Source organism: Acomys russatus, chromosome X, assembly GCF_903995435.1.
Source record: "Acomys russatus chromosome X, mAcoRus1.1, whole genome shotgun sequence".
NCBI lineage: Eukaryota > Metazoa > Chordata > Mammalia > Rodentia > Muridae > Acomys > Acomys russatus.
In genome coordinates, this window is record NC_067169.1 from 47,469,158 (window position 1) to 47,493,315 (window position 24,158).

At 36.9% G+C, this 24,158-nt stretch overlaps 1 protein-coding gene across 1 annotated transcript in view; it reads right to left on the reverse strand.

Annotated features, from left to right (window-relative positions):
- Window positions 1-23,883, reverse strand: part of LOC127184601 (heat shock factor protein 3-like) — a 54,084-nt gene extending 30,201 nt beyond the window's left edge. The window contains exons 1-4 of the mRNA XM_051140947.1: window positions 23,785-23,883; window positions 16,795-16,903; window positions 5,065-5,192; window positions 2,904-2,909 (exon numbers count right to left, since the gene is read on the reverse strand). Coding sequence (XP_050996904.1) covers window positions 2,904-2,909; window positions 5,065-5,192; window positions 16,795-16,903; window positions 23,785-23,883 — 342 coding nt within the window. The remainder of the gene's footprint in view (window positions 1-2,903; window positions 2,910-5,064; window positions 5,193-16,794; window positions 16,904-23,784) is intronic.
- Window positions 23,884-24,158: the final 275 nt, after the last annotated feature.

Here is a 24,158-nt window from a genome sequence, read left to right on the forward strand (position 1 = left end):
GACCAGAAAGAAAATACATATTTAAACTTAAAAACAATAACCATGAAAAGCAGTATGTAGCAAACTGCAAATGAACAGTCCAGATAATATATTTTATCAGGACTCAGAAGAGGAAGCAATTATATTAGCATTGAGCCAGGTCTCATTTTTTATTCTGTGATGAAAAACAAATTGCCTACCACTTGGATAATTCATAAACTAGGCATCTTTAGACAGTCTGTATCCTTTCTGTAATATACACCAAACTAATGGAATAAAAGCTACCAATCCATTGCTACAAAAAATATGTCTTTCTCAGCCATAAGACATTAAAAAAATATGGTATCCCCTTTACACATTATACTTTCATTAACTAATAAGATATGAGAATAACTACTCCCTACGTAGGAGTCTTAATCTCAAATTAAACATTCCTCAGGTCATGTATCTTGAAAATATTCTTAATTAGACCAAGCAGATGAAGTTCTCAGTAGAATCAGAGATGTCTGAATATGTCTTCCTTTTCAATGGGATTGAAAAATGACTCAGTGGAGCATTGTTTTTCATTTTTTTTTACCTCCTAGAACTGAAATTCATTCCAAGGTCACCATGACTAAAAATGAATGCTGTTCTAATTTGCTGTAAGAAAAACAAAATTTGATCTATTTTGGTGGTCTATTTTTCTTATGACGACTTCATACTTTTTTGCTGAACCAAGAACATTTGCTTGTATGTATTATACTATCTGCCAATATGTATACATGGAAACTTAAAATTGACCTATGTAGCTATGGAGAATTACACCTATACAACATTGAGACTTTTTGATGATGTGGCTATTTTGGCAGTCACCCATCCATTCTTGAAACATCCTCTATTTATTTATTTATTTAGTAGGTCCACTGATAACAAATTTATTCTTTTTTTTCTTTTATTTTAATTTTTTATTATTAATTTATTCTTGTTACATCTCAATGGTTATCCCATCCCTTGTGTCCTCCCATTCTTCCCTTCCTCCCCTTTTCCCCTTGTTCCCCTCCCCTATGACTGTTCCTGAGGGGGATTACCTCCCCCTGTATATGCTCATAGGGTATCAAGTCTCTTCTCGGTAACCTGCTGTCCTTCCTCTGAGTGCCAACAGGTCTCCCCTTCCAGGGGACATGGTCAAATGTGAGGCACCAGAGTATGTGAGAAAGTCATATCCCACTCTCCACTCAAGTGTGGAGACTGTTCTGACCATTGGCTAGATCTGGGTAGGGGTTTAAAATTTACCACCTGTATTGTCCTTGGCTGGTACCTTAGTTTGAGCTGGACACCTGGGCCCAAATCTGCCTATCATAATGTTCTACTTGTAGGTTTCTAGGACCCTCTGGATCCTTCCACTTTGCCATTCTCCCATGCTTCTCTCATCTACAGTCCCAATAGGAAGTCCTCCCCTCTGTCCCAGTTTCCTGGTAAGTGAAGGCTTTGGTGGGACATGCCCCTTGGGCTAGTATGCAGATATAAGTGAACCTTCATAGTCATCAGGGAAATGCAAATCAAAATAACTCTGAGATTCCATCTTATACCCATCAGAATGGCTAAGATCAAAAACTCAAATGACACCACATACTGGCGAGGATGTGGGGAGAGAGGACCACTCCTTCATTGCTGGTGGGAATGCAAACTAGTACAGCCACTTTGGAAATCTGTCTGGTGCTATCTCAGAAAAATGGGAATAGGGCTTCCTCAAGACCCAGCTATTCCACTCCTTGGAATATACCCAGAAGATGCTCCAGCGCACAACAAGAAAATTTGCTCAACCATGTTCATAGCAGCCTTATTCATAATAGCCAGAACTTGGAAACAGCCTAAGTGTCCCTCAGTAGAAGAATGGATAAAGAAACTGTGGTACATATACACTATGGAATACTACTCAGGTATTAAAAACAAGGAATTCCCGAAATTTGTGGATAAATGGATTGAGCTAGAAATTATCATAATGAATGAGTTAACCCAGAAGCAGAAAGACTTAAACAAATTTATTCTTTCTCTCTCTGAAAGCTTTGTTTCTTCTGTGCTTCTGAAGGATAATTTTGCTGAGCACATAAGTCTATTTGCTTAAGTTCTTTTCTTCAAAACTTGGTGTAAAAAAAGACACCTGCTGTGTTTGAAGCACAGAGACGCAGTTCCAGTGGAACAGGGAATATAGATCCATGGGTCTGAGAGGGTCGTGGTGGTGTTAAAGCAAACATGTGCTCAATGTAGCTCCAGAAAAGACCAAATAATCCCTTTGATACAAATAAGGTAACTTAAAATTAATTAATCATAATGGAATTTAAGAATACATAAATTCTGTAAACTTATGAGCCTATTTCTAGACCTGTAGCCAGGAATTTTTCACTCATGAGGCCTTCCTGTGTCACATAATTCAGATGCATAGTATTTTTTGGTACCATCGAAGCTAGGTGGAAGGAAGGAGGCTTTCAAACTAGTGATAACCAATAGTTGTGTAATTGGACTTAAGGGTTGATCATCAGGAGGGAAATTATGCCTGGTACTAGAAACTTAACCAAGTTCCTGGGGCTAGTGAGGTCATGAACTTTAGAAAAGAATTTACTCCTTGTACTTTGCTCGGTCAGCATTATTCCTTACTACATTCTAACTCTTATGCTTATATCCACAACTATCACCTCTCATCAGAGACAAATGTAGACACCAATGAACTGTGGGAAATGCAGCCCCCAAAGATAAATTTACATCACAGCTCCTGCATCTGAAAAATTATGGAAGAGGTTGCAGGGAGATGTTAACAGTCAGAATATCAGGAAGTCTGCTTTGAAATTGTCTCTCAAAAATCAGCTCCAGAAAAAGATGAGACTAATAGCAAAATGTCAATGTAGAAGGAAATTTCCATGGTGTCCCACCCCTAGACAAAGAACGACAGGCACCTGGTGATGAGGAGAGGAGGGAGGCAAGAGGGAGGGACAGAGAAAAAGGTGGGTGTAATGAATATAATTCTATTTTAATTAAAATGTGTAAAATAAAAAATTTAAATCCAAAACATGAATATTAAGTGAAAAAAATCACTGTCACTTATCTAAAGTCAACATATCACAGAGATGCCTGTTAGTTTCAGCCCTATTCATAAGAGCTAACTTATGGAACCAAACTAGGTGTGCACCAACAGAATATGGGTAAAGAAACAGTTGTAATATACATGGTGGAAGTTCTTTTCAGCCACTAAAAAAGTAAAGTATTGTTCTTCGTAGAAAAGTGGATGTAACTGATACAATCATATTTGAAGAATAAAACTAAGCTGGGTGCGGTGCTGCACACCTTTAATCCCAGCTCTTGAGAGGCAGAGGCAGGTAGATCTCTGTGAGTCTGAGGCCAGCCCAGGCTACAGATTGAGACTGTGTCTCAGAAAATAAAATAAATAAATAATGAATGAATAAAAGTAATCACAGAAAGAAAAATTTTCTATGTAGTGTCTCATTGTGATTTCTAGATTTCATATAGTCAGACACACACACACACACACACACACACACACACACACACACAATGGGTGAGGATTGAAAAAAATCTTCCATGATACAAAACAGACTGAAAGAATGTGTAACCACCATACAAACTTTACAAAGATTTTTGTAACGACTACTTGAGAACAGAGAAACACTGGTAGACACTAAGCTACAGAGCAACAGCAGCATGGTAAGAGTGGATGACTTCCATAACATACTGTCACTGATGGGCAGGTCATCCAGAAAAAAAATGAAAACATCAGAGTTAAATGTCAGAGACTAAATCGACCCAGCAGACACCTAAGGATAGTCTCTAACGCTATACTCAAATTGATAAATAAGTGTGTAAAAATAAAATTCTTGTGTTTATCTTAATAGAGACCAAAATGGTGTCTGACAAAAATCCAAAATCTTTTTCATGGTGAATGCCCTAGAGGAAATAGACCAGGAGAGAACATTCCTACACAACTCACACACACACACACACATACACACACACTCACACACACATACACACACACTCACACACACATTCACACACACACACACACACAATTAATGTGGAAGTGAAGTTTTCTAGGAGAACAAAGCAGAGTAACAGTACATAGAGGGAGGGAGAAAGAACATGGGGGCATGACATGGAGACTATGCTCAGTATATAATGAGTTCTTTTTTTCCCTTTTTTTAAATTAATTTATTCTTATTACATCTCAATGTTTATCCCATCCCTTGTATCCTCCCATTCCTCCCCCCCCATTTTCCCATTATTCCCCTCCCCTATGACTGTTCCTGAGGGGGATTACCTCCCCCTATATATTCTCATAGGGTATCAAGTCTCTTCTTGGCTACTTGCTGTCCTTGTAAGAAAATGTTTTTATAGTCAATAAAATTTGGATTGATAAAATATAATTGTTAATTTATTTAAAAGTTACAATACTATGCACATTACATATTAAAATACGAATACTTATGTGATCAAACATCATGTATTCCTAATAATATTGAACAGTGATCATAAGAGAATAAATATGGAAAAATTATTTCTTAGTACTTTTAATAAGAATATCTATTGAAAATCACTATCCTTAGTGAAATTCTAAATTTTCTTCATGTATTTGTGTTTGGTCCTGACCTTCCAGTATAGAGATAAGGTTCAGGTGAATTTCCAGCATACACAGACATCTTGCAAGTGGAAAAAAAACTTACTATTTTTTATCCAGCTTTGACTTGTCATTGGATCTGGGTTAAGCAGACAAGGTCGGTAGTTATTTTCTTCAATGTTCAGTATGCAAGTTACTACTTCATAATCTATCCTAGCCCTTTTGCTTGTTTCCTAAAATGTTATATCACTATCTACATGATAAAAAGACACAAGAAAATAAAATAGAACATAAAAAAGGATATTAAGTTTTTAGATAAACTAATACCTTAAGGTCATGTTTAGAGCAACCTGAAAAAGTACCTAGCAACCACTTCCCAATTCTAGCAGTTTTACGTTAAGACTTAGATAAATCATAAAAGTATTAGAGTAAGTAAGGACTGAATGCAACCCTAAATCTTGCAGTGGTCCTCTTCCTACCTTTCGCTTAATGTTTCCAAGGAGACTGGAGCCTCCTTTTTTGAAAAATGGATGCTGAAATTCCATACATACTTTGTTCTCCTCACTAGTCTTTTCAGTCTGTTGTGGAATCACCTTTCGGAAACCATCTAGTATAAGGAAGAAAAATCAAAGTTAAACAATAAGAATTAATGCCATAGAACAAATTCTAACAGGAAAACTGGAAGGATCAGAACAAATCAATTATATTTAAAATGTTTAATGATCATAAAAAATAAATTGGTATACTCTAATAGCTTAATTTCAAACCTGGATACTACTACCTTTTCTTCTTCTTCTATGTCTCTGTGGCATGAGTGCCTGGACAGGCATGATAAGCTGATATAGTCCTTTGTGTGGGAGCAAGTAGAGGCCAGGGTTGATGTCATGTGTTCTTCAATCTCTCTTTTACCTTATGTTGCCCCATTTTGAGTCAGTATCTCTCATTGAACTTGGCATTTGCTGTAGTGTCTAAACTGGCTGGCCAAGTGAGCTCCATGGATCTGCCTATATCTGTTCTCTACCCCACAATACTGGCATTTAATATGTGCAACTTTACTTATGTTGGTGCAGCGATGGAGTCTCAACCCATTTTCTAACATTTGCACAAGGACTTTACCAACTGAACTGTCTTTCCAGCTCCAGATTTTGAGATCACAATTTAATTTGCTTGTACAAACTTGTCAGTGACTGTACAGTAGAAATAAATAAGAAATATATATACATGTACAATATTCAAACCTCTTTTAACCAACACATTTCAATTTTTCTAATCACTGCCTAAATGGCAAGATACCACAATACCTCATTTATTTCCAAGTGAGTGTAACACTATACAATCTGAGTTTTATCTCCTTTTAGTGGCATGATCATCATTTGGAAAATAGTGAAAAAGAAGACAGTATGAAAAAGAAAGAAAAACATATGAAGCCAGATAAAACAATCCTGACTAATAAAAGATCTGCTGGAGCTTTCACCATCCCATATGTTAAGTTGTACTACAGAGCTATAGTAATAAAAATGGCATGGTACTGCACAAAAAAAAAACCATGTTGATCAATGGGATTGAATTGAAGGCCTAAACATAAATTCATGCACCTATGAACACCTGATTTTTGGTAAAGAAGCCAGAAATGCACACCGGAAAAAAGAAAGCATCTTCAGCAAATAGTGCTGGTGAAGCCGGATGTCTGCCTGCAGAAAAAGGCACATAGATCCATACTTATTACCCTGTACAAAACTCAATTCCAAATGCATCAAAGACCTCAACATAAAACCACATACATTGAACATGATATAAAAGAAAGTGGGGAATAGCCTGGAGCTCATTGGCACAGGGAAAGACTTTGTGAACAGAACACTAACAGTGCAGGCACTAAAATCTACAATTAATAAATGAAACTTCATAAAATTGAAAAGCTTCTGTAAGGCAAAGCACACCATCAATCAGATAAAACATCAGTCTATAGAAAGGGGAAAATTTTTTTCCAACTTCATATCCAATATAAGGTTAATATCAAAAATATACAAAGAACTCAAGAAACTAGACATTAAATAACCCAAGCAATCCACTTAAAAGATACAGTACAGATCTAAACAGAGAGTTCTCAATAGGAGTCTCAAATGGCAAAGGAACATTTAAAGAAATGTTCAACATCCTTAGCTATCAGGGAAATGCAAATCAAAACTACTTTGTGACACCTGTCAGAATGGCTAAGATCAAAACTCAAGTGACAATTCATGCTGGTAAGGATGTGGAGCAAGGGGAACACACCTCCATTGCTGGTGGGAGTGCAAACTTGTACAGCCACTGTGGAAATAAATAATATGATGGTTCCTCAGAGAGATGGAAATTAATCTACCTCAAGACCCAGCTATACCACTCTTGGGCATATACCTAAAGGACACTCCACCCTACCACAAGGACACTTGCTCAACTATAACAGCTTTATTTGTAATGGCCAAAAACTGGCTACAACCTTGATGTCCCTCAACCAAAGAATAGATAAGGAAAATATGGGATATTTACACAATGGGGTATTCCTCAGCTGTTAAAAAAATAACATCATGAAATTTGCAGGCAAATGGGTGGAACTAGGCAAAATAGTACTGAATGAGGTAACCCGACACAGAAAGACAAATATGGTATGTATTTGCTGGGGTCTAGCCTTGGGTAAGGTCAGGGCCTGAAGAAGGGTGGGTGCAAGAACGGAGAGGGAGGAATGCGCCAAGCACAGGTATCAGGAGGAATTTTGCAGCCTGACTCGCAGAGTGCTTCTTTATTTATACAGAACTCAGTAGGCAGGGATGGATGCATTCTGTTCCAAAACATAGATCAGGTCATTTTTCCCCAGACACGTGTTTTGACTGCTGCTTGGTCATAAGTTTAGTCATCAGTGATAAACCATGAAAGAACACAATTATATTTTACAATCATTTTCCCTCATCAACCCGACAAACCAACTTTTAACAATATTGAAGTTTCAAGGGCATATTTTGCCAAAGCATGGCAGCCTGTTCTCAGGCTAGTAACTCTTGCGATTTCAAGGGCACTAGACAGAAAGAAAATCTCCAAGCCAGCCTGGGCAAATTGTCATGTCACAAGCAATGTATTATCAACCTTAGTAGTAAGAGTACTAATAGTTATTAGGCCCAAGAAAAATATTCGGGCCAAAGTTGCTATAGTTTTTATTCAATTTCTGGCGTAATACAATGTTTATATTTATATGTTTGTAGAATTTATTTGTATGTCTAATCTTGGTATTCTTTTACTCCTCAGTTAAGCCACACCACAGTGGCCCTGCACAAGCTAAAATTTTTAGGAAAGGGGGCTCTTAATATTTTATTCTTTTATCATTTATCCACACCATTCTTTTCCATTAGTGTAAGGAAGAGACTTTTATTTTGATCTGCTGCCAACTTCTCTAGAAAAGTTAGGATGCACTCTAAATAGAATAGAATGCAATTCTTTTAACAGCATTTTATAGATTTAATAAAACCCCAATCAAAATGCCCATGAATTAATGACAATAATAGACAAATGGATCATTGTGAGACTATAAGGCTTGTTCATATGTTGTTTTTTCTATAGTACCACTTTGTGGAAAGTGCAGTTAAGTTCTAAGAATTTTCTGGGATCCTTTATAGTATCACATCATCTCCAAATAGTGATAATTTGACTTGCTCTTTTCCTATTTGTATCCTTTTGTTTTATTCTCTTGTTTTAAGCTCTAGCTAGGACTTTGAGTGAAGATAGTTTGCAGTCTTTTGTTCCTGATTTTAATGGAATTGGTTCAAGTTTTTCTCCATTTGAATGTGATGTTGCTGTGAATTCGTCATATATGCTTTTTAGTATGTTGAGGAATGCTCTCCCCTGTTCTAGTTCCTCTAGGACGTTCACCATGAAAAGGATTTTGGATTTTTGTCAGAGACCATTTTGGTCTCTATTAAGATAAGCACAAGATTTTTATCTTTACACACTTATTCATCAATTAGAGAATATCCTTAGATGTCTGCTAGGTCAATTTAGTCTCTGACATTTAACTCTGATGCTTTCCTTTTTTTTCTGGAAGACCTGTCCATCAGTGATGATATGTTATGGAAGCCATCCACTCTTACCATGCTGCTGTTGCTCTGTATCTTAGTGTCTACCAGTGTTTCTCTGTTCTCAAGTAGTCGTTACAAAAATCTTGTATGGTGGTTACAGAGTCTTTCAGTTTGGTTTTTTTTTTTTTTTTTGTTATCATGGATGATTTTTCATTTTTCATCAATTATGATTGACAGTTTTGCTGAGTAAAGACATCTGCTGGAAATTCGTCACTCACAAGGGCCTCTTAAGTGGTTATAGAAAGTTGTGAGGTGGGCCAGCAATCGGGGAAGCTTTAGTGATTCCCAAAGGTGAAGAGGTGAGACAAGCCTAGAATGTAGGAAGGCATAGGGTCTAACTTGAGGTGAGGCAGTGTGAGATTCCAAGACACTTCCTCCACTCTTACTTAATGTAGTTTTGAAATTCTTAGCCGAAGCAATAAGGCAAATTAAGCAAATAAAAAAAATACATAAATATGAGGTAAACTTATCTCATTTGCAGATGATATATTCTATACATAAAACACAGTAAACATTCCACCCAAAACTTGAACTGATAAACACTTTTAGTAAAATGGGAAGCTACAAAACTAACCCAATAATATAATTCTCTATATAAGACAAGGTAAACATCCCACTCAAAACTGAACTGATAAACATTTTCAGAAAAATGTCAGGAAAAAAACTAAGCCACAAATCAGTAGTATTATCAACAGTATACTTAAGAGTATTAATATATATATATATATATATATATATATATATATATATAATGTACAAATAATTAAAAACTCTAAACGACAAGAAAATAAACAACTAATAAAAAAAAAGCAGCTAAGGAATTGAACACAGAGTTCTGAAAGAAAAATGCAAAATCCCAGTGAACTTTTTTTTTAATGTTCAACATCCTTAGCTGACAGGATAAGAATTAAAGATATTGTAAAGCTCCCTACAACCACATTCAGAATAGTTATGAAGAAGAAAAATTATAATAGATGCTGGGGAGGATTAAGCAATAAGAAACCCTTATTCACTGTTAGTAGGAATGTAAACTGGTGTAGTCACTATGGAAATTAGTGTGGAGTTTTAAAAGGAAAATGAAAAGTTCAATACATATGATGCAGCTAGATGGCTCTTGGGTATATATTTAAAGGACTTTATATCTTACCAGAAAGATTCTTGCCTATCCATGTTCACAACTGCTCTAGTCCCAACAGGAAGGAAATGGAATCAGCTTAGATGTCTACCAATTGTTTAATGGACAATGAAAATGTGATATATAAATAAAATGAAGTTTTGCTCATCCAAATTAGAAATGAAATTATATAATATGTAAACAAATGAACAAAACTGAAAATATATTATATGAAGGCTGAGAAGGCAAACACCACAGTGTCTTGCTCATGTAGACCCCAGATTCTACTTTTTACGTATTTGTATTTATATGGGAGTGTGTATGTATTGAGGCAAGGAAAATGGAAAGGTTTGTGAGAGGAGAGAAAAGTTTCTAAAGAAAAGGGGTGAGGAGGGTAATAGAATACATCCTCTGTTAAAAGCATGGCCCGGGTGCCTGTGAAGTAGTGAAGTTAAACATAGCTTACTGTACTTATCTGTGCTTAATTAAAAGCAGAGAATTGCCAAAATATGTTCTAAAAGGTAACATTTATTTCTAGAATTACTTTCTGAAGGATTATTTTCCTTTCAGGCAGTGAGAAGTTTAACTTTTATTACCATATCCTCTATTAATACAGATAACACAAAATTAATCACACGAGGGTTCTTATTTTTCTCATCAACTCCCCCCCCATATTTTTGCAAGACACATACAATTCAGGTAAATGGACAAAACTATAAAATATAATGAGTGAGGTAACCCAAGGTAACCCAGACCCAGAAAGATAAATGCTGCATATTCTCTCTCAACTCGGGTTCTTAGCTCCAAATTTTGAGAGGAGAGTAAATACCCTGGAGTAAGTTTGGAAACCAGGAAAATAGTGACCATTTTTAGAGTTGAGATGAGGGAGCAGTAGAAAAGGGAATATCTGGGTACAAGTGATCTGATTAGGGAGATGGGAAAAGGAGGGGATCCAAGTAGAGAATTAGAGGGAGGTAAATACATACGAGATTAAAATAACAGTAAAAGTGTATGAACGAGCCATAAGGAATCATTCTACCAACTACCTATCTTTTTAAAAAAAACTATGATATATGTAAGTCCTTAGACTGAAAATGCTCCCCGCAAGAGCCAAATCCCATCTAACAAAAACCCTAACACTAAGTATGAGGCTTCCTTTTTTGATTTGTTTTTCAGGGTTGTCTAAGAGACTACCAAACTATTATAGGCTATAGGTATTCTCCTTGGATGCCCTCCAATTTGTGGAAGATAAGTCCCTATTGGTGAAAACATCACACAAAGGCCCTTGAGTTGAAACTGACCTGAATACCAGACGGTGACATAGAAGCTCTGAAACAGGGAAGCAACCAATAATCCTACTAACCACAAAGACTGGTATGGTTCATTAACTCTATGATTACAGTAGGAAAACCAACAGCTCAATAATTTGACCTTATGACCTGTGCAACAAGAGGAAAATCATGCCTGGTACTGTAAATCTAGCCAACAAGCCAGAGCCAGTGAAGACATAGATATTGAAGGAAAACATACAATCACTACTCTATTAAACCAGAACAATCCATAACTACATTCTAAATAATTGTCATTCACTCAAATAAGTGTAGTTTCTATTCCTCATCAAGGAAACTTCTCTTTGCAACAGATGAAGACCACTATGGAAAACCACAACCAATCAAAATGCAGAGTTTTGCAAGTGGCAAAACATGCTGACAAGGATGTGGAGAAAGGGAGACACTCCTCTATTGCTGGTGGGAGTGCAAACTTGTACAGTCACTTTGGAAATCTATCTGGCTCATTCTCAGAACATTTGGAATAGCTCTAACTCAGAACTCAGCTATACTAACTCCTGGGCATATACCAAAAAGACACTCCACTACACCACAAGGATACCTGCTCAACTATGTTCATAGTAGCTTTATTCATAATAGCCAGAAACTGTTAACAACCTAGATGTCCCTCAACTGAAGAATGGATAAAGAAACTGTGGTTTATTTACACAATGGAATACATGATTCAGTTATTTTTTTTTATTAATTTATTCTTGTTACATCTCAATGTTTGATTCAGTTATTAAAAACAAGGAAACCATGAAATCTGCAGGTAAATGGATGGAGCTAGAAAACATAATCCTGAGTGAGGTAACCCAGACCCAGAAATACACACATGGTATGTACTCATAAGTGGCCATTAGCCATATAACCATTCTACACGCCATAGACCCAAAGAATCTAAGTAACAAGGAGGGCCTAAGGGAGAATGCTTGAACTTCCCTCAGAAGGAGGAATGAAATAGACATCAGAAGTAGGTGGAGGGGGGGACATAGTGGGAGAGGATGAGGAAGGGAATGGGAGTGTGGTCAAGTGTGGAGAAACGGGGAGGGCTGTGAGAGAGAATAGAAATCCTTAGGGGGGCATCTCTGGAACAGGGGAGACTCTTGGGAATCTCTGATGGTGCTCCTAGCTGAGACTCCTAGCAGTAGGGAAAATGAAGCATGAAGTGGCCACCTCCTATAGCAAGGAAGCACTTCCAGTGGTAGGAGGGGGACATCAACCCACATACAAAACCTTTGACCCAGGAAACCAGTGACTGGCCCAACTTGAGTTGAATGCCATGAAAGAGAGCCCACCATTGACACTATTAATAATATTCTGCTGTACTTGCAGACAGGAGGCTAGCATAACAGTCATCGGAGTGCCTTCACCCAGAAGCTGATGGAAATAGATGCAGAGACCCACAGCCAGAGACCCAAACATTAGGTGGAGCTCGGGGGAACTTTGTGGAAGAAGGGAGGAAGGCTTGAAGGAGCCAGAGAGGTCAAGGACACCACAAAGAAACCTACAAAATCAACTCATCTGGACCTATAGGTGTCTCACAGAGACTGAACCACAAACTAGAGAGCATCCATGGGATGGATCTAAAGTAACCCTGACACACACACACACACACACACACACACACACACACACACACACACACACACGTAACATATGTACAGCTAGGTCCTCCTGTGGGCCCTCTAACAGCAGGATCAGGGGCTGCCACTGACTCTGTTGCTTGTCTTTGAATCCCTTTGTCCTAACTGAATAGCCTAGTCTAGCCTTAGTAGAAGATACACCCAGTCCTACTTGATATGGCACGGAGGGTTGATAACCATGTCTCTCTTTCTCTGAGAAGAAAGGGGGACATGGGGAGAAGGGATGGGGAGAGGAAGGGCTTGGGAGGAGAGGAGGGAAGAGTGGTCCCAACTGGGATTTAAAGTTAATTAATTAATTAATTAATGAAAAAGTAAAATAGAAGATTTAAAAAAATGAATTGTGCAGGTGAATGTGTGGAAGTGGACTACACTCTTCTGTGAAATTACCCAGTCTCCAAAGGAAACACAACACATGTTCTCTCTCAGTTGTGGATCCTAGCATAGTAAAATATAGGTAAAATTAAAGTAAAGGATTATGTTGGGGGCAAAAAGGTTCAAAGAAGTGGGGTACAGAATTTGAGAAAAAGGGATAGGGGAAGGATTAACCAAAATAAAGAGTGTATGAAAAAGCAACATGGAAACCTATGATCGAAGTTAAAAATACAATAAGAGGTCATAGTTGGACATGTGTAGTCTGAAAGTATTTAGGAGGACACTAAGGGTTAAAGGTCTAAGTAAGAATGGAGGAAGAGGTGGGCAAAGGGAGGAAACAAGGGAAAGTTTAGCCAAATCTACAGATGTATGAAGCTTTTTTAAAGCTCACTAATTTGTAAGCTAATTAAAATTGTTTTTAAAAACAGTATATAATCAGAGTTACCCTTCGTGGGTGGACAATGCTGCTCCCAGAAGACATAGGTTATTAAATGAAAATCTTAGTATCAGGCACAGTTTACGTTCCTATGAGTTTTTGGACAGGAAGACCCATTGGCACCCAAAACAGCACAGACTATTGCCATTGCTCTTGGTTGCTCACTATAACTAGATGTGAAGACCCTACTGCTAAAGATTCCACACACTTTGGTTGTAGGACATAGAGAAATCAGTTTAAAACTAACCAGGAAACTTTCTCTCTGCTGGCTAGCTTTCATACTATCCAGGAGGTGCTATTCAGGCTACTGGAGAAGAAAAGGCATAGATCATCTTAATCCAGTCCTGAATTCTTTATGCTACAGTACTGACATGTCAAGCAAGATGTGCCTAGTTATGCATGACTATTATGTTGGTAAACAAGTTGGAAATTTGTTATCATTTCTACAGGAGGGAGTTCATGCCTGGTACTATTAACCTGGGCAACAGTTTATGTCTGGAGAGATCACTGTCTCTATGAGAAAACTCTATTGGTGTCATTTTGCTAGGTGCTAATGTTATCAGATTGCAATAATCTACATATTTTTGTTTATACCCATAGATTAAATTTGCTTTCAATTTGATCAGAACACCTTCTTTTCTGACATGGGCATTGATTAATCCAGAGACATATAACTCATCAAAGCAATAAGGAAGAGTAAGCATGAGTTCACAATCATATATCAGCATCTATATCAACCACCAAGGAACATTAAGAAAGATGGGGAGAAAAGGACATAGGAGCCAGAGGATGGAGAACATTAATTTGAAATGTTGTTTTGGATATGACATAGGCAATGCACACAGGAACTCACAGTAGCTGTGGTCATCTGCACAAGATCAAGACACCTGGAGGGGGAGACCTGGTGGCACTCAGAGGAAGGACAGCAGGTAGCCAAGAAGAGTCTTGATACCCTATGAGAATATATAGGGGGAGGTGATCCCCCTCAGGAACAGTCATAGGGGAGGGGAATAATGGGAAAATGGGGGGGGGAGGAATGGGAGGATACAAGGGATGGGATAACCATTGAGATGTAACAAGAATAAATTAATAAAAAAAAAAAAAGACAGTTAAAATTCCCAAATGAATGGAGAAAGGACTACTGAGCCTCAGCCCTAGAATGGTTAGTACTGGCAGTTGATAGCTACTGAGAAGGCGAAGTCACTTATCTTTGGGAGTATGGCCACTGGTTAGTTGGCTGTGCCCCATTGAATGGCCCCACACCCATGTTCACATGGGCAGCACTAGATTCAATGTGCTAGGGAAAATGCATGAATGAATTTGGGGAGTGGAGTTGGAGATAGGCAGTATAGGTGGAGGTGGCTATGATCAACGTTCTACATCTTTATCTATTAGGAAAATGCAAATTAAAACTACTTTGAGATTCCCGCTTACCACCATTGAAGTGGGTCTCATCAATAATGCAAATGCAACAGATGCTGCTGGGAAAAGAGACCTTCACACTGCTTCTAAGAGTGTAATTTCCACTGTGTAACCACCATGGGAACTAACATAAGACGTTTCTCAAAAAATTCAAAACATATGTAGCACATGATTCAGCATTCCTAGGCAAATACACACACACACACACACACACACACACACACACACATATACATACACACACACACACACACACACACAGTCACAGTATTCTCAACAGCAAGAAAATAAAATCAACCTAGCAACACATCAATGGGAAAAAACCATGATATATACACAATGAAATTTTACTAAAGCATAAAGAAAAAATATAATCTTCAAAAAAATAAATAGAAGTATAAAATATTATTATTAAATGAGATAATTCAATCTCTGAAAGAAAAATACTGCATGTTTCCAATATGAGTGATCCTGGCTTAATTTTTGTATATTGGAGAGAGTGCATGTTAAAAAAAAACTGCAAGAGCTGATGAAAATAACGAGTTAGGAGAATCGTTTTTTTTCTTAGGAACTATGAAAATAAATCATGTCTGTAGTTAAAGTTGGACTGGTTAAATAGCAATGTTATAATGTTGAAAGATGAAGAGAAACAGTAAGGTAAAATAACTACATGTACTAACTTGAGAGTTAACAAAGAAATCTTTAAATATATTTTTTATTATACCTATAGTTGTAGTTGGTATATCTTAAATATTTTAAGTGATATATTGGGTATTGTTAATAAACATGAAATTTCTGTGCTTGTTACCCTGGATGATTTAAATCACCACATATACTACTTCTCACATATAAAGCCCTGAAAGCAAGCAGTGATTGGTTAATGAACGCACCAAGGAGGAGGCTGTGGGTTAATTATACAGTGAATTCCGTATTGCAATGGAAAGTTTTGCCCTAGTTGTGATAAGTTGAGGAGAGACAATTAACAACTGTAATCATCAAGTCAGCTGCTCAGAGAAAATTTACCACCAAAAAGAAATCTGAGAGTAATTTAAAGATATTTTATGATAATATTATATCATTTCACTATAAAAATAATGCATGTACATTATGAAAAATTTGAGAGAAAAACATAAACAACTTTTAAAAGTGTCTAAAATGAAAGCAATCTTAATAATGGTATTACATAAAATGCTATCAATGATGTAAACTAGATAAATCTTTGTTTTCATTCATCTGTAGTTTTGCATAACTCAAAAATTTAAATCAGATCTTTCCAGAAAGGAAAGTTCTGTGTTTGAGACCTGTAGTGGTTCAAAGGAGAATGGCCACCACAGTCACATATGTTTGCATAGCTGGTCACTAGCTGGTGAAACCCTTTGGGAAGGACTAGGAGACATGGCCTTTTTGAAGGAGGTGTGTCACTGGAGGTAGCATTTGAGGTTTCTAAAGCCAACACTTCGCAGTTAATTTTCTTTGCTCCAGTGCCATGCTTTCCTTCCCCCTGCCATGATTCCCCTCATGCTGATCAGGGACTCTGACCCTGTGGAACTGTATGTAAGGCCCAAATTAAATGCTTTTTAAAAAATAAGTTTTCTTGGTAATACTGTTTTATCACATCAATAGAAAAGTAACTAAGACAAAATCCGTCAATGAAAAAAGCTAAGCAAAGTTTAAATAATACACTATAGTAAGAGCTTTTACTCAACTTGGATTTCTATTTATACATTGAAATAAAGTGGACATTTATGTGATAAATATTAATAGTTGCATAATTTAAATCATACTTACACATATTGAGTTGTCGTATAAAGCTGGCCATTTTGTTATGTTTGAAGTGTTTTGGTAGTACTGCTTCGGAAAAGGCTTCTTTATTCACAATTTGAAAGCTTTGACCATCCTTGAAATAAAGAAAGACCAAAAAGTAGTCATTTACAGAAAAAAAAGTTTCATCCTAGTAACAATTCAAAATAATGCCTCATAAGCCCCAAACTTGTAAAAATTTAAAGCCCAAATTACAAAATTCTTCACACTGGAAGTAGAACTCACTAGTTGAGTATATTCATAGCATGCATGAGGTTCTGGTTTCAATTCTTTATCATAGGGGTAAATATGCCATAAAGACACAGAACATGAGCAAAAGCAATGCTATGAAGGAAAATGTAATGTATTGATTATGAAAGTGTATGTCCAAAATGCTCAAAAATTAAATGTAAACAGACAAAACCAGACATGGTGGAGCATATCTGTAATCCCAGCACTTGGAAAGCAAAAGCAGGACAAACTTTCCACAAACTTGGGAAAGAAAGACATGTAGGAGTAATTTAAAGATTCAGTCAATTATAATGCTTAGTGTTAATTCTCAACCTGACATAATCTAGAATCACTTGGGAGATGGAGTGCTGAGCACACCCAAAGGGGATTATCCTGACTGTGTTAATTGATGTGGGAAGACCTTTCCTATTGGCAGGTAGGACTATTCCGAACCAGGGATCCTGGGCTGTACAAGTGCAGAGAAGGAGCTCAGAATCATGCATGCATTCACGTCTTACTGTCTACTTCTTTATTATGGATGCAATGTGGCAAGCTTCTTTGAATGGCTGCCACTGTGTCTTTTTCCATCATGATGGACTGTGACCTTGAACTATGTACTGGTATAAACACTCTTCCCTTTAGGTTGCCTGTATCAAGATATTTTATTATAGCAACGGAAAACTAAGGCACCAATTAAGTTTTCAAGAAAAGTGTTCAAAATGTAAATTACTACAATGAAATAATGTTTTGTTAATCAAATTGATAAAGACTAAAGAAAATATGAATTGGTGTTTGCAAATTAGCAAGGGTTCAGATAAACAGGCACTCATACTGTCAGAATTTAAATTGTCTTAACATTACTAACAACAGGCATTCAAAATCCCCAAATACTTAGAAATTCTAATTCCAGATTGTATAGAGAATAATGACTGATATGTGCAATGAATATTTAGAAAAGTATTTTATATAAAAGTCAAAAATTGGAAACTACCATAATACTAATAGAGTAACTAAATCTATACAAATGAATATTATATAATGATAAAGATATTTAAGGAATGGAAATGCTCATGTTATATTTCAAATGAGAAAGACAAATTTTCAAAAAGTATAAAATGTGTCATTTCATAAACAAAAGAAATGAGACAATGATACAGATCAAAGACTACCTAGATTCAATTCATAGCATCCCTGCCTCCCATAAAAGATAGTCACATATACGAAACAGTAGTTATCAATGGATGGCACTATACTTACCTTGCTTACTTTAAAAAAAAGTAGACTGTAACAAAAGTCATGTTAAAGTAGGCAAAGGTGAAAATATTCTTATATGCTGTTCATTCTCTTAAATTATATATTTAAATTGTAATGCAATTATGAAAGAATGAAATAACTTAAATGTCATTTTTAAAGCTTGATTTCCTACTTCAACTAAGATTTAGAAAAAAAGTTCTGATAATCTATTTACCCATTATAATCCCCCAAACCACCAAGAATGTGTGTGTGTCTGTGTGTGTGTGTGTGTGTGTTGTACGTGTATAGATGCATATGCCTCTGGAATCCAGAGGAGGGCATTAAGTATCTTGTTCTATTTCTCTACCTTATTCTATTGAGCCTAGGTCTCTTACTGAACCTTAAAACGCAAGCAGTCAGAAAGCTTACATATGTGCACACACATGCGCGTGCACACACACACACATGTACTTTTTACCTGGATGCTGCTGAAATCTTAAGTCCTCATGCTTGTACAGCAAGCATTTTTACCCACTGAACCATTTCTCTTTTCTCTGGCACTAGAGCTAAGGATTTTAATTCATTCTGGTCTAGTCGTTAGTGGGAATCCCCGTGTCACTCTAAGAGAGCATATGTGCGTGTTAGGAGGATGGGGATATCTTTAAGTGGCTTTGCTATTTAAAATTATTCATAGACTAACTTATTATGAGACCAGAATCTACACCATCTTAGCTTTCTCTAGAACTGACTGGACTTCACAGATTAAGAATGTCGGACAATATCTACAAAATATGAGATATTCTATTTCTTGATCAAACATTTGTGGGGATAAAAAAAAAACTCAGTTGAAAGAAGTCAGTAAGTTTGAATTGTCATGGACCACAATAACTATAAATTGGATGCATGTTTTCTAAATAACTAAAGGCTTGATAATGATACATAATGAATGAAGGAAATGCAATGATGTATGTTTCAAGTTAACCACATACTATATTTCACTCCATCTTTAGCTTTTTGAAAACTAAATAGTGAGTATTGAAAACAACATATGTATCAGAAAAAGCACTATAACTTGAAAGCCGAAGTGGAGAGGCACTAGCAAGAGGAGGCTTGGAGAATAAAGTAAAGCAGTAAGAGGGAGATAAATAATAACAAATTATAATGACATATGTATGAAATGTAATAATTTCCATATTATGAAATTACTTTGTATGATAATTTAAGAATAATTCAAATAGAAAACACAGGGAGTGCTTTCACACATGCAAGCTAGTACCTGAGAGGCAGAAGCAGGAGGATCACAAGTTTAAAAGCAATATTGCTATACTATAAGATCCTAATGAAATGAAAATAGGGGTATCTGGAGATTAGCTCTGTGGCAGAGGTTTGTCCAGCAGCACAGAGCCCTAAGTTTGGTCCATAGGAAGAATTAGAAAGTAATTATTTACATTGTGTGATCAAAACTATATAAGGTAGCAATTACAAAAGAGCAAACCATCTATACTACTTTCTTATCTACAGAAGAGGAGAAAATGACTCTAATCAGGCGATTGCTAACACAGAGTACAGTATTAAGTATCATCTGAACACACATACTGAGAGAGGGAGGAGGGGGACAGGGACAAGGAGAGGGACAGAGAGAGAGAGAGAGAGAGACAGGGAGGGAGGGAGAGGGAATGAGAATATCGATGGGCACTCTGGTTTTCTAAAAATGATCAAAGTGAAACTTGGCAAGCAAATGTATTATCTTTAAGTCTGATAGTACAAAAAAACCTTTGGGCTTAATAAAAATATGTCATCTTGCCTAGTAATTTAATAAATAGCTAAGACTCATCACTTACAAGTGATGGATAGAGTTGAACTTATGTTATTCAGACAAGAAAAAATAAACTGTGAGAACAATAGCTAATTTCACTGAACACACATTAAAGACAAAGGAACTTTGATTCCTGTTGTCTAGAGATACTACTTTGATTTATTGGAGAATCCTTTCATGATGTATGTGAGTTGTAACAATGCTAGAACTAAAGGTGATAAGGTAGCAATATGGAGTACTAAATGTAAAAAATGAGATGCGCACGCGCGCGCACACACACACATATATGTAAGTACGTATGAATATGTATGTATGAACACAACCTTCCATAGGGTTGTATTATTATTACACTGTAAACTATTAATGTGTGTGTGTGTGTATGTGTGTGTGTGTGTGTGTTTCTTTTCTGTGGCCAAGGCAAATTACAGAAGGAAGAATTTATTGGGGCTTATAGGTTCACACAGTTAAGAGACCATTAGGGTGGGGAGGCATTGAAGCAGAAGCAGAAAGCAAGGAGATTACATCCTCAACCACAATCATGATGATTCAGAGAGAATGAGAGAGAGCTGGAAGTAGGTAAGACTTTGTAACTTTGAAGCCTGTCCCTAATGACACACTTCCTCCAGGAATGCTGGGTCTCCTAAACTGCTGTCCACAGTGATGCCACATGGGAACCAAATGTTCAAGTACTCAAGCCTATGGGGGGTATTGCTCATGCAAACAACAACATATGGAGAGTCTACAGGACAGGTTACGACTTCCACCAAAGGCAGTAATTACTTTTCAGTCTCACCACAGCACGGTTAATAAGAACTGGTCCACCACTAAAATAAGTTTGTTGCTGCAAAAGATTCCTTCTAAATGTTCTCATAGGACAGTATGCAAGCAATTGAGATTTGTAGCTGAATCAAAGTGTTATTTAAACAAGGGTGGGCTACATTTAAATATTATTCCACACTAAGGAATGACTGGGAATGGATAGAAATTTATATTTCAGGAATGATAAAAAAAATTCAGGAATGCTGATGATTGCACTACTTTGTGAACATGTTAACAAAACTTTGAATTACATTATTTGAGTGAACTGAACAATGTGTGAATGTCTTAGTAAACCAGTTACTTAAAAATGGATTCCATTTCCCAGCACCTGCAGAGGCAGAGGCAGGTGGATTTCTGTGAGTTCAAGGCCAGCCTGGTCTACAAAGCGAGTTCAGGACAGCCAAAGCTACAGAGAAGCCCTGTCTCGAATACCCAAAACTTACTCCCTTAAAGGATTCCATTTCAATGTTGCTAAGATATAAAAGTGTTATTCTCCTTTATTTTGTACTTCTATGTTCATTATCAAAAAAGCAGTATCTGGGGCTATGAATTGGCTCAACAGTTACGCGCAGTTCTTTCAGAGGATCCAAGTTTGTTTCTCAGCACTCACCCATATCAGGCAGTTCATGATCACATGACTCCTACTTCAGGGAATCAAAACCTTCTTCTGGCCTCTATGGGCACTCGTATTCATAACACACACACACACACACACACACACACACACACACACACACACACCACAAACATATAATTAAAAAATAAAATGCAATAGTTAAAAACATCACTGTTAGAGAGACCACTATCCTAATTGAAGAATTACAGTATCTTCAAAATCCATAAATGTTTTCCTGGTCCACTGTGAAATAGCCTAGTAAAATTAGCAACACAAATAAATTTTATCCATCTTCAATATTCAAAATAGAGCTTTCATTCTATACATCAATGAGCAAATATTCTTTTTATGTATAATTATATGTAAGAATACATTTTGCTTATTTTATTTTTTGTTTATTTTTGAGACAAGGTTTCTCTGTGTAGCCTTGGCTGTCCTGGATTTGCTTTGTTTACTAGGCTGTCCTCAGAGATCCAGCTGCCTCTGTCTCCCAAGTGCTGGGATTAAAGGCGTGTGCCACCACTGCCTGGTTTATTTTGCTTACTTAAAGAGCAAATACACATTTAGTATCATAATAGATTATCATAGCGGTTTTGTTTATTTTTATTGCATTAATTTTGTTGTACTAACCTCTTATAATCATTACATTTTAACTTCTTTGTTTTTTTATTTGATAGTGCTAGTGGTTTTGATTTCTTTCATTTGTTTTGCTTTTGTTTATTTCTTTTAAAACATTGGTGAAAATTGTTTCATTTACACAGAATGGTTACAATCAAGAAAACAACTGACAACAAATGTTAGTTAGGATATGGAGGAGGGGGATGCCTTATTCACCATTGCTGTAATTGCAAACTGATGAAGCAACTCTGAAAACCAATGCAGAGAGGATTAAGACAACTGCTTTGAGATAGTGTCTTCTTTAAATGGCATCAAAACAACACACGTGAACTTCACATAAATTCATAACTCTGAAAATCCTAGAGTAAGGCTCAGAAGGATAGAAAGATCAATCTCTAAACTATCTAAGGCAACTTAGTAATAACTTATTATCGCTGCTTTTGAGGGTTCGGTGATGAGCCCAGAACCTTTCACAGGACAGGTAAGCGCTTTACCACAGACCTATGTTCCAGCTCATCTTTATATAAATATTAAATATTTATTTCAATATTTGTTTTAAAGCTATACTCATGAAGATGCTATAAATCGAAGGTGCTACCTACTATTTTCTTCAAATGAATTAAAGTAAAAGCTGTTTATTAAACAAGCATGTCTATGAGTTGATCATTATTTGAAGGTAGATGTGATACTTGGGAATTCACTGTACCACTTTATATTTGTGTTTGACGTTTTATTAACAAAAAGTTTTACCTCAGCTAAATATGGTAGCACATCCTCGAAGTCCATGAATTCAAGACCAACTATGGCTACACTCTGAGACCCTGCTTCAAAAACAAATCGACACTATGCCACAGAGACTATCTTAGAGAACTGGCCACAGGCTGCCTTTAGCAGATTTTACAAGATTTTATCCCCAGTTAGAATGATTAGAACCTAAATATTATTCAAAATCCCAGTGGGGGAAAAAGTGCACTCATAATTCACTCAGTTCTGTCAATGAGAGGCTAATAATGCCCCAGCAATAAAAGGAGGTATATCACAAATTCTCTCAGAAACTGTGAAAATTGCTAGCTCTGAAACACCAAGTTTAGGGACATTCGGCTAGAAAGCTTCCTCGCTTACCAACCTGATCTACATAGTGAGTTTCAGGTCAGCCAGGGCAGCATAGTCAAAGCCTATCTTTCAAAAAACGAAAAAAGAAAAAAGAAAAGAAAAGAAAGAAAGAAGAGCTTGTTGTGTAGCTTGGTGGTAGAGCACTCGTGTCGCATACTCAGATCCATACTAAGTACCAAAGACTCAAAATCAATAAACCCCTTAATTTGGGCTTCAGTAGGAGTATGCATTACTCATTTTTATGGTGACGTTGTCCCATTCCTGAGTGACACACATTTAGGAATTCTGAAGAGAAAAATTAAAGATAGAAAAATGGGTCTACTTTTTGCTAGGAATCACAGACCTGGGTGAAGTGAGGCTTAATTATCTTCTTACGGAACTGCGTGTCCACAAAAGGGCTTGGGGGTTGCAAAACAGTCTTGTTCGTGCATCCTTCAACCTGTCTGAAAATTTTCCACAACCTGAAAAGACCCTTCCCGAAGCCATATCCTTCTCTTTATTTACACCCACACTTCTTCCCATGCAGTTTTACCTTGCTCCAGCGAATTACGCGGTCCAAGTCAGCGTCGTCGACTAACATCCACAGTTTGGTGAGAAAGCTAGGAACCACTGTCTTGCAGAATTGCTCCATGTTTTCCAAGGTCAATGCCTCAAGAAAATGTCTGCTCTGAATGATCGCAAGCAGCAACGAAAACCTGAGACACCAGGAGAGGAAATTCACTTCGGGTTAAGCAGCAGCTTTCCGTGACAAAATGCCGCTTACTGGTCTTCAGAACCTTCCTTGTGGGTGGGCCTTAATTTCCAGGGGGGCAATTCTCATTGGCTAGTTCTGCTCCTGGCACGTGACTATTGGGGAACTTCCGGTAGAGGAGGGCCTTTGTAAGGAAATAGGAGTCAGGAGTCGTG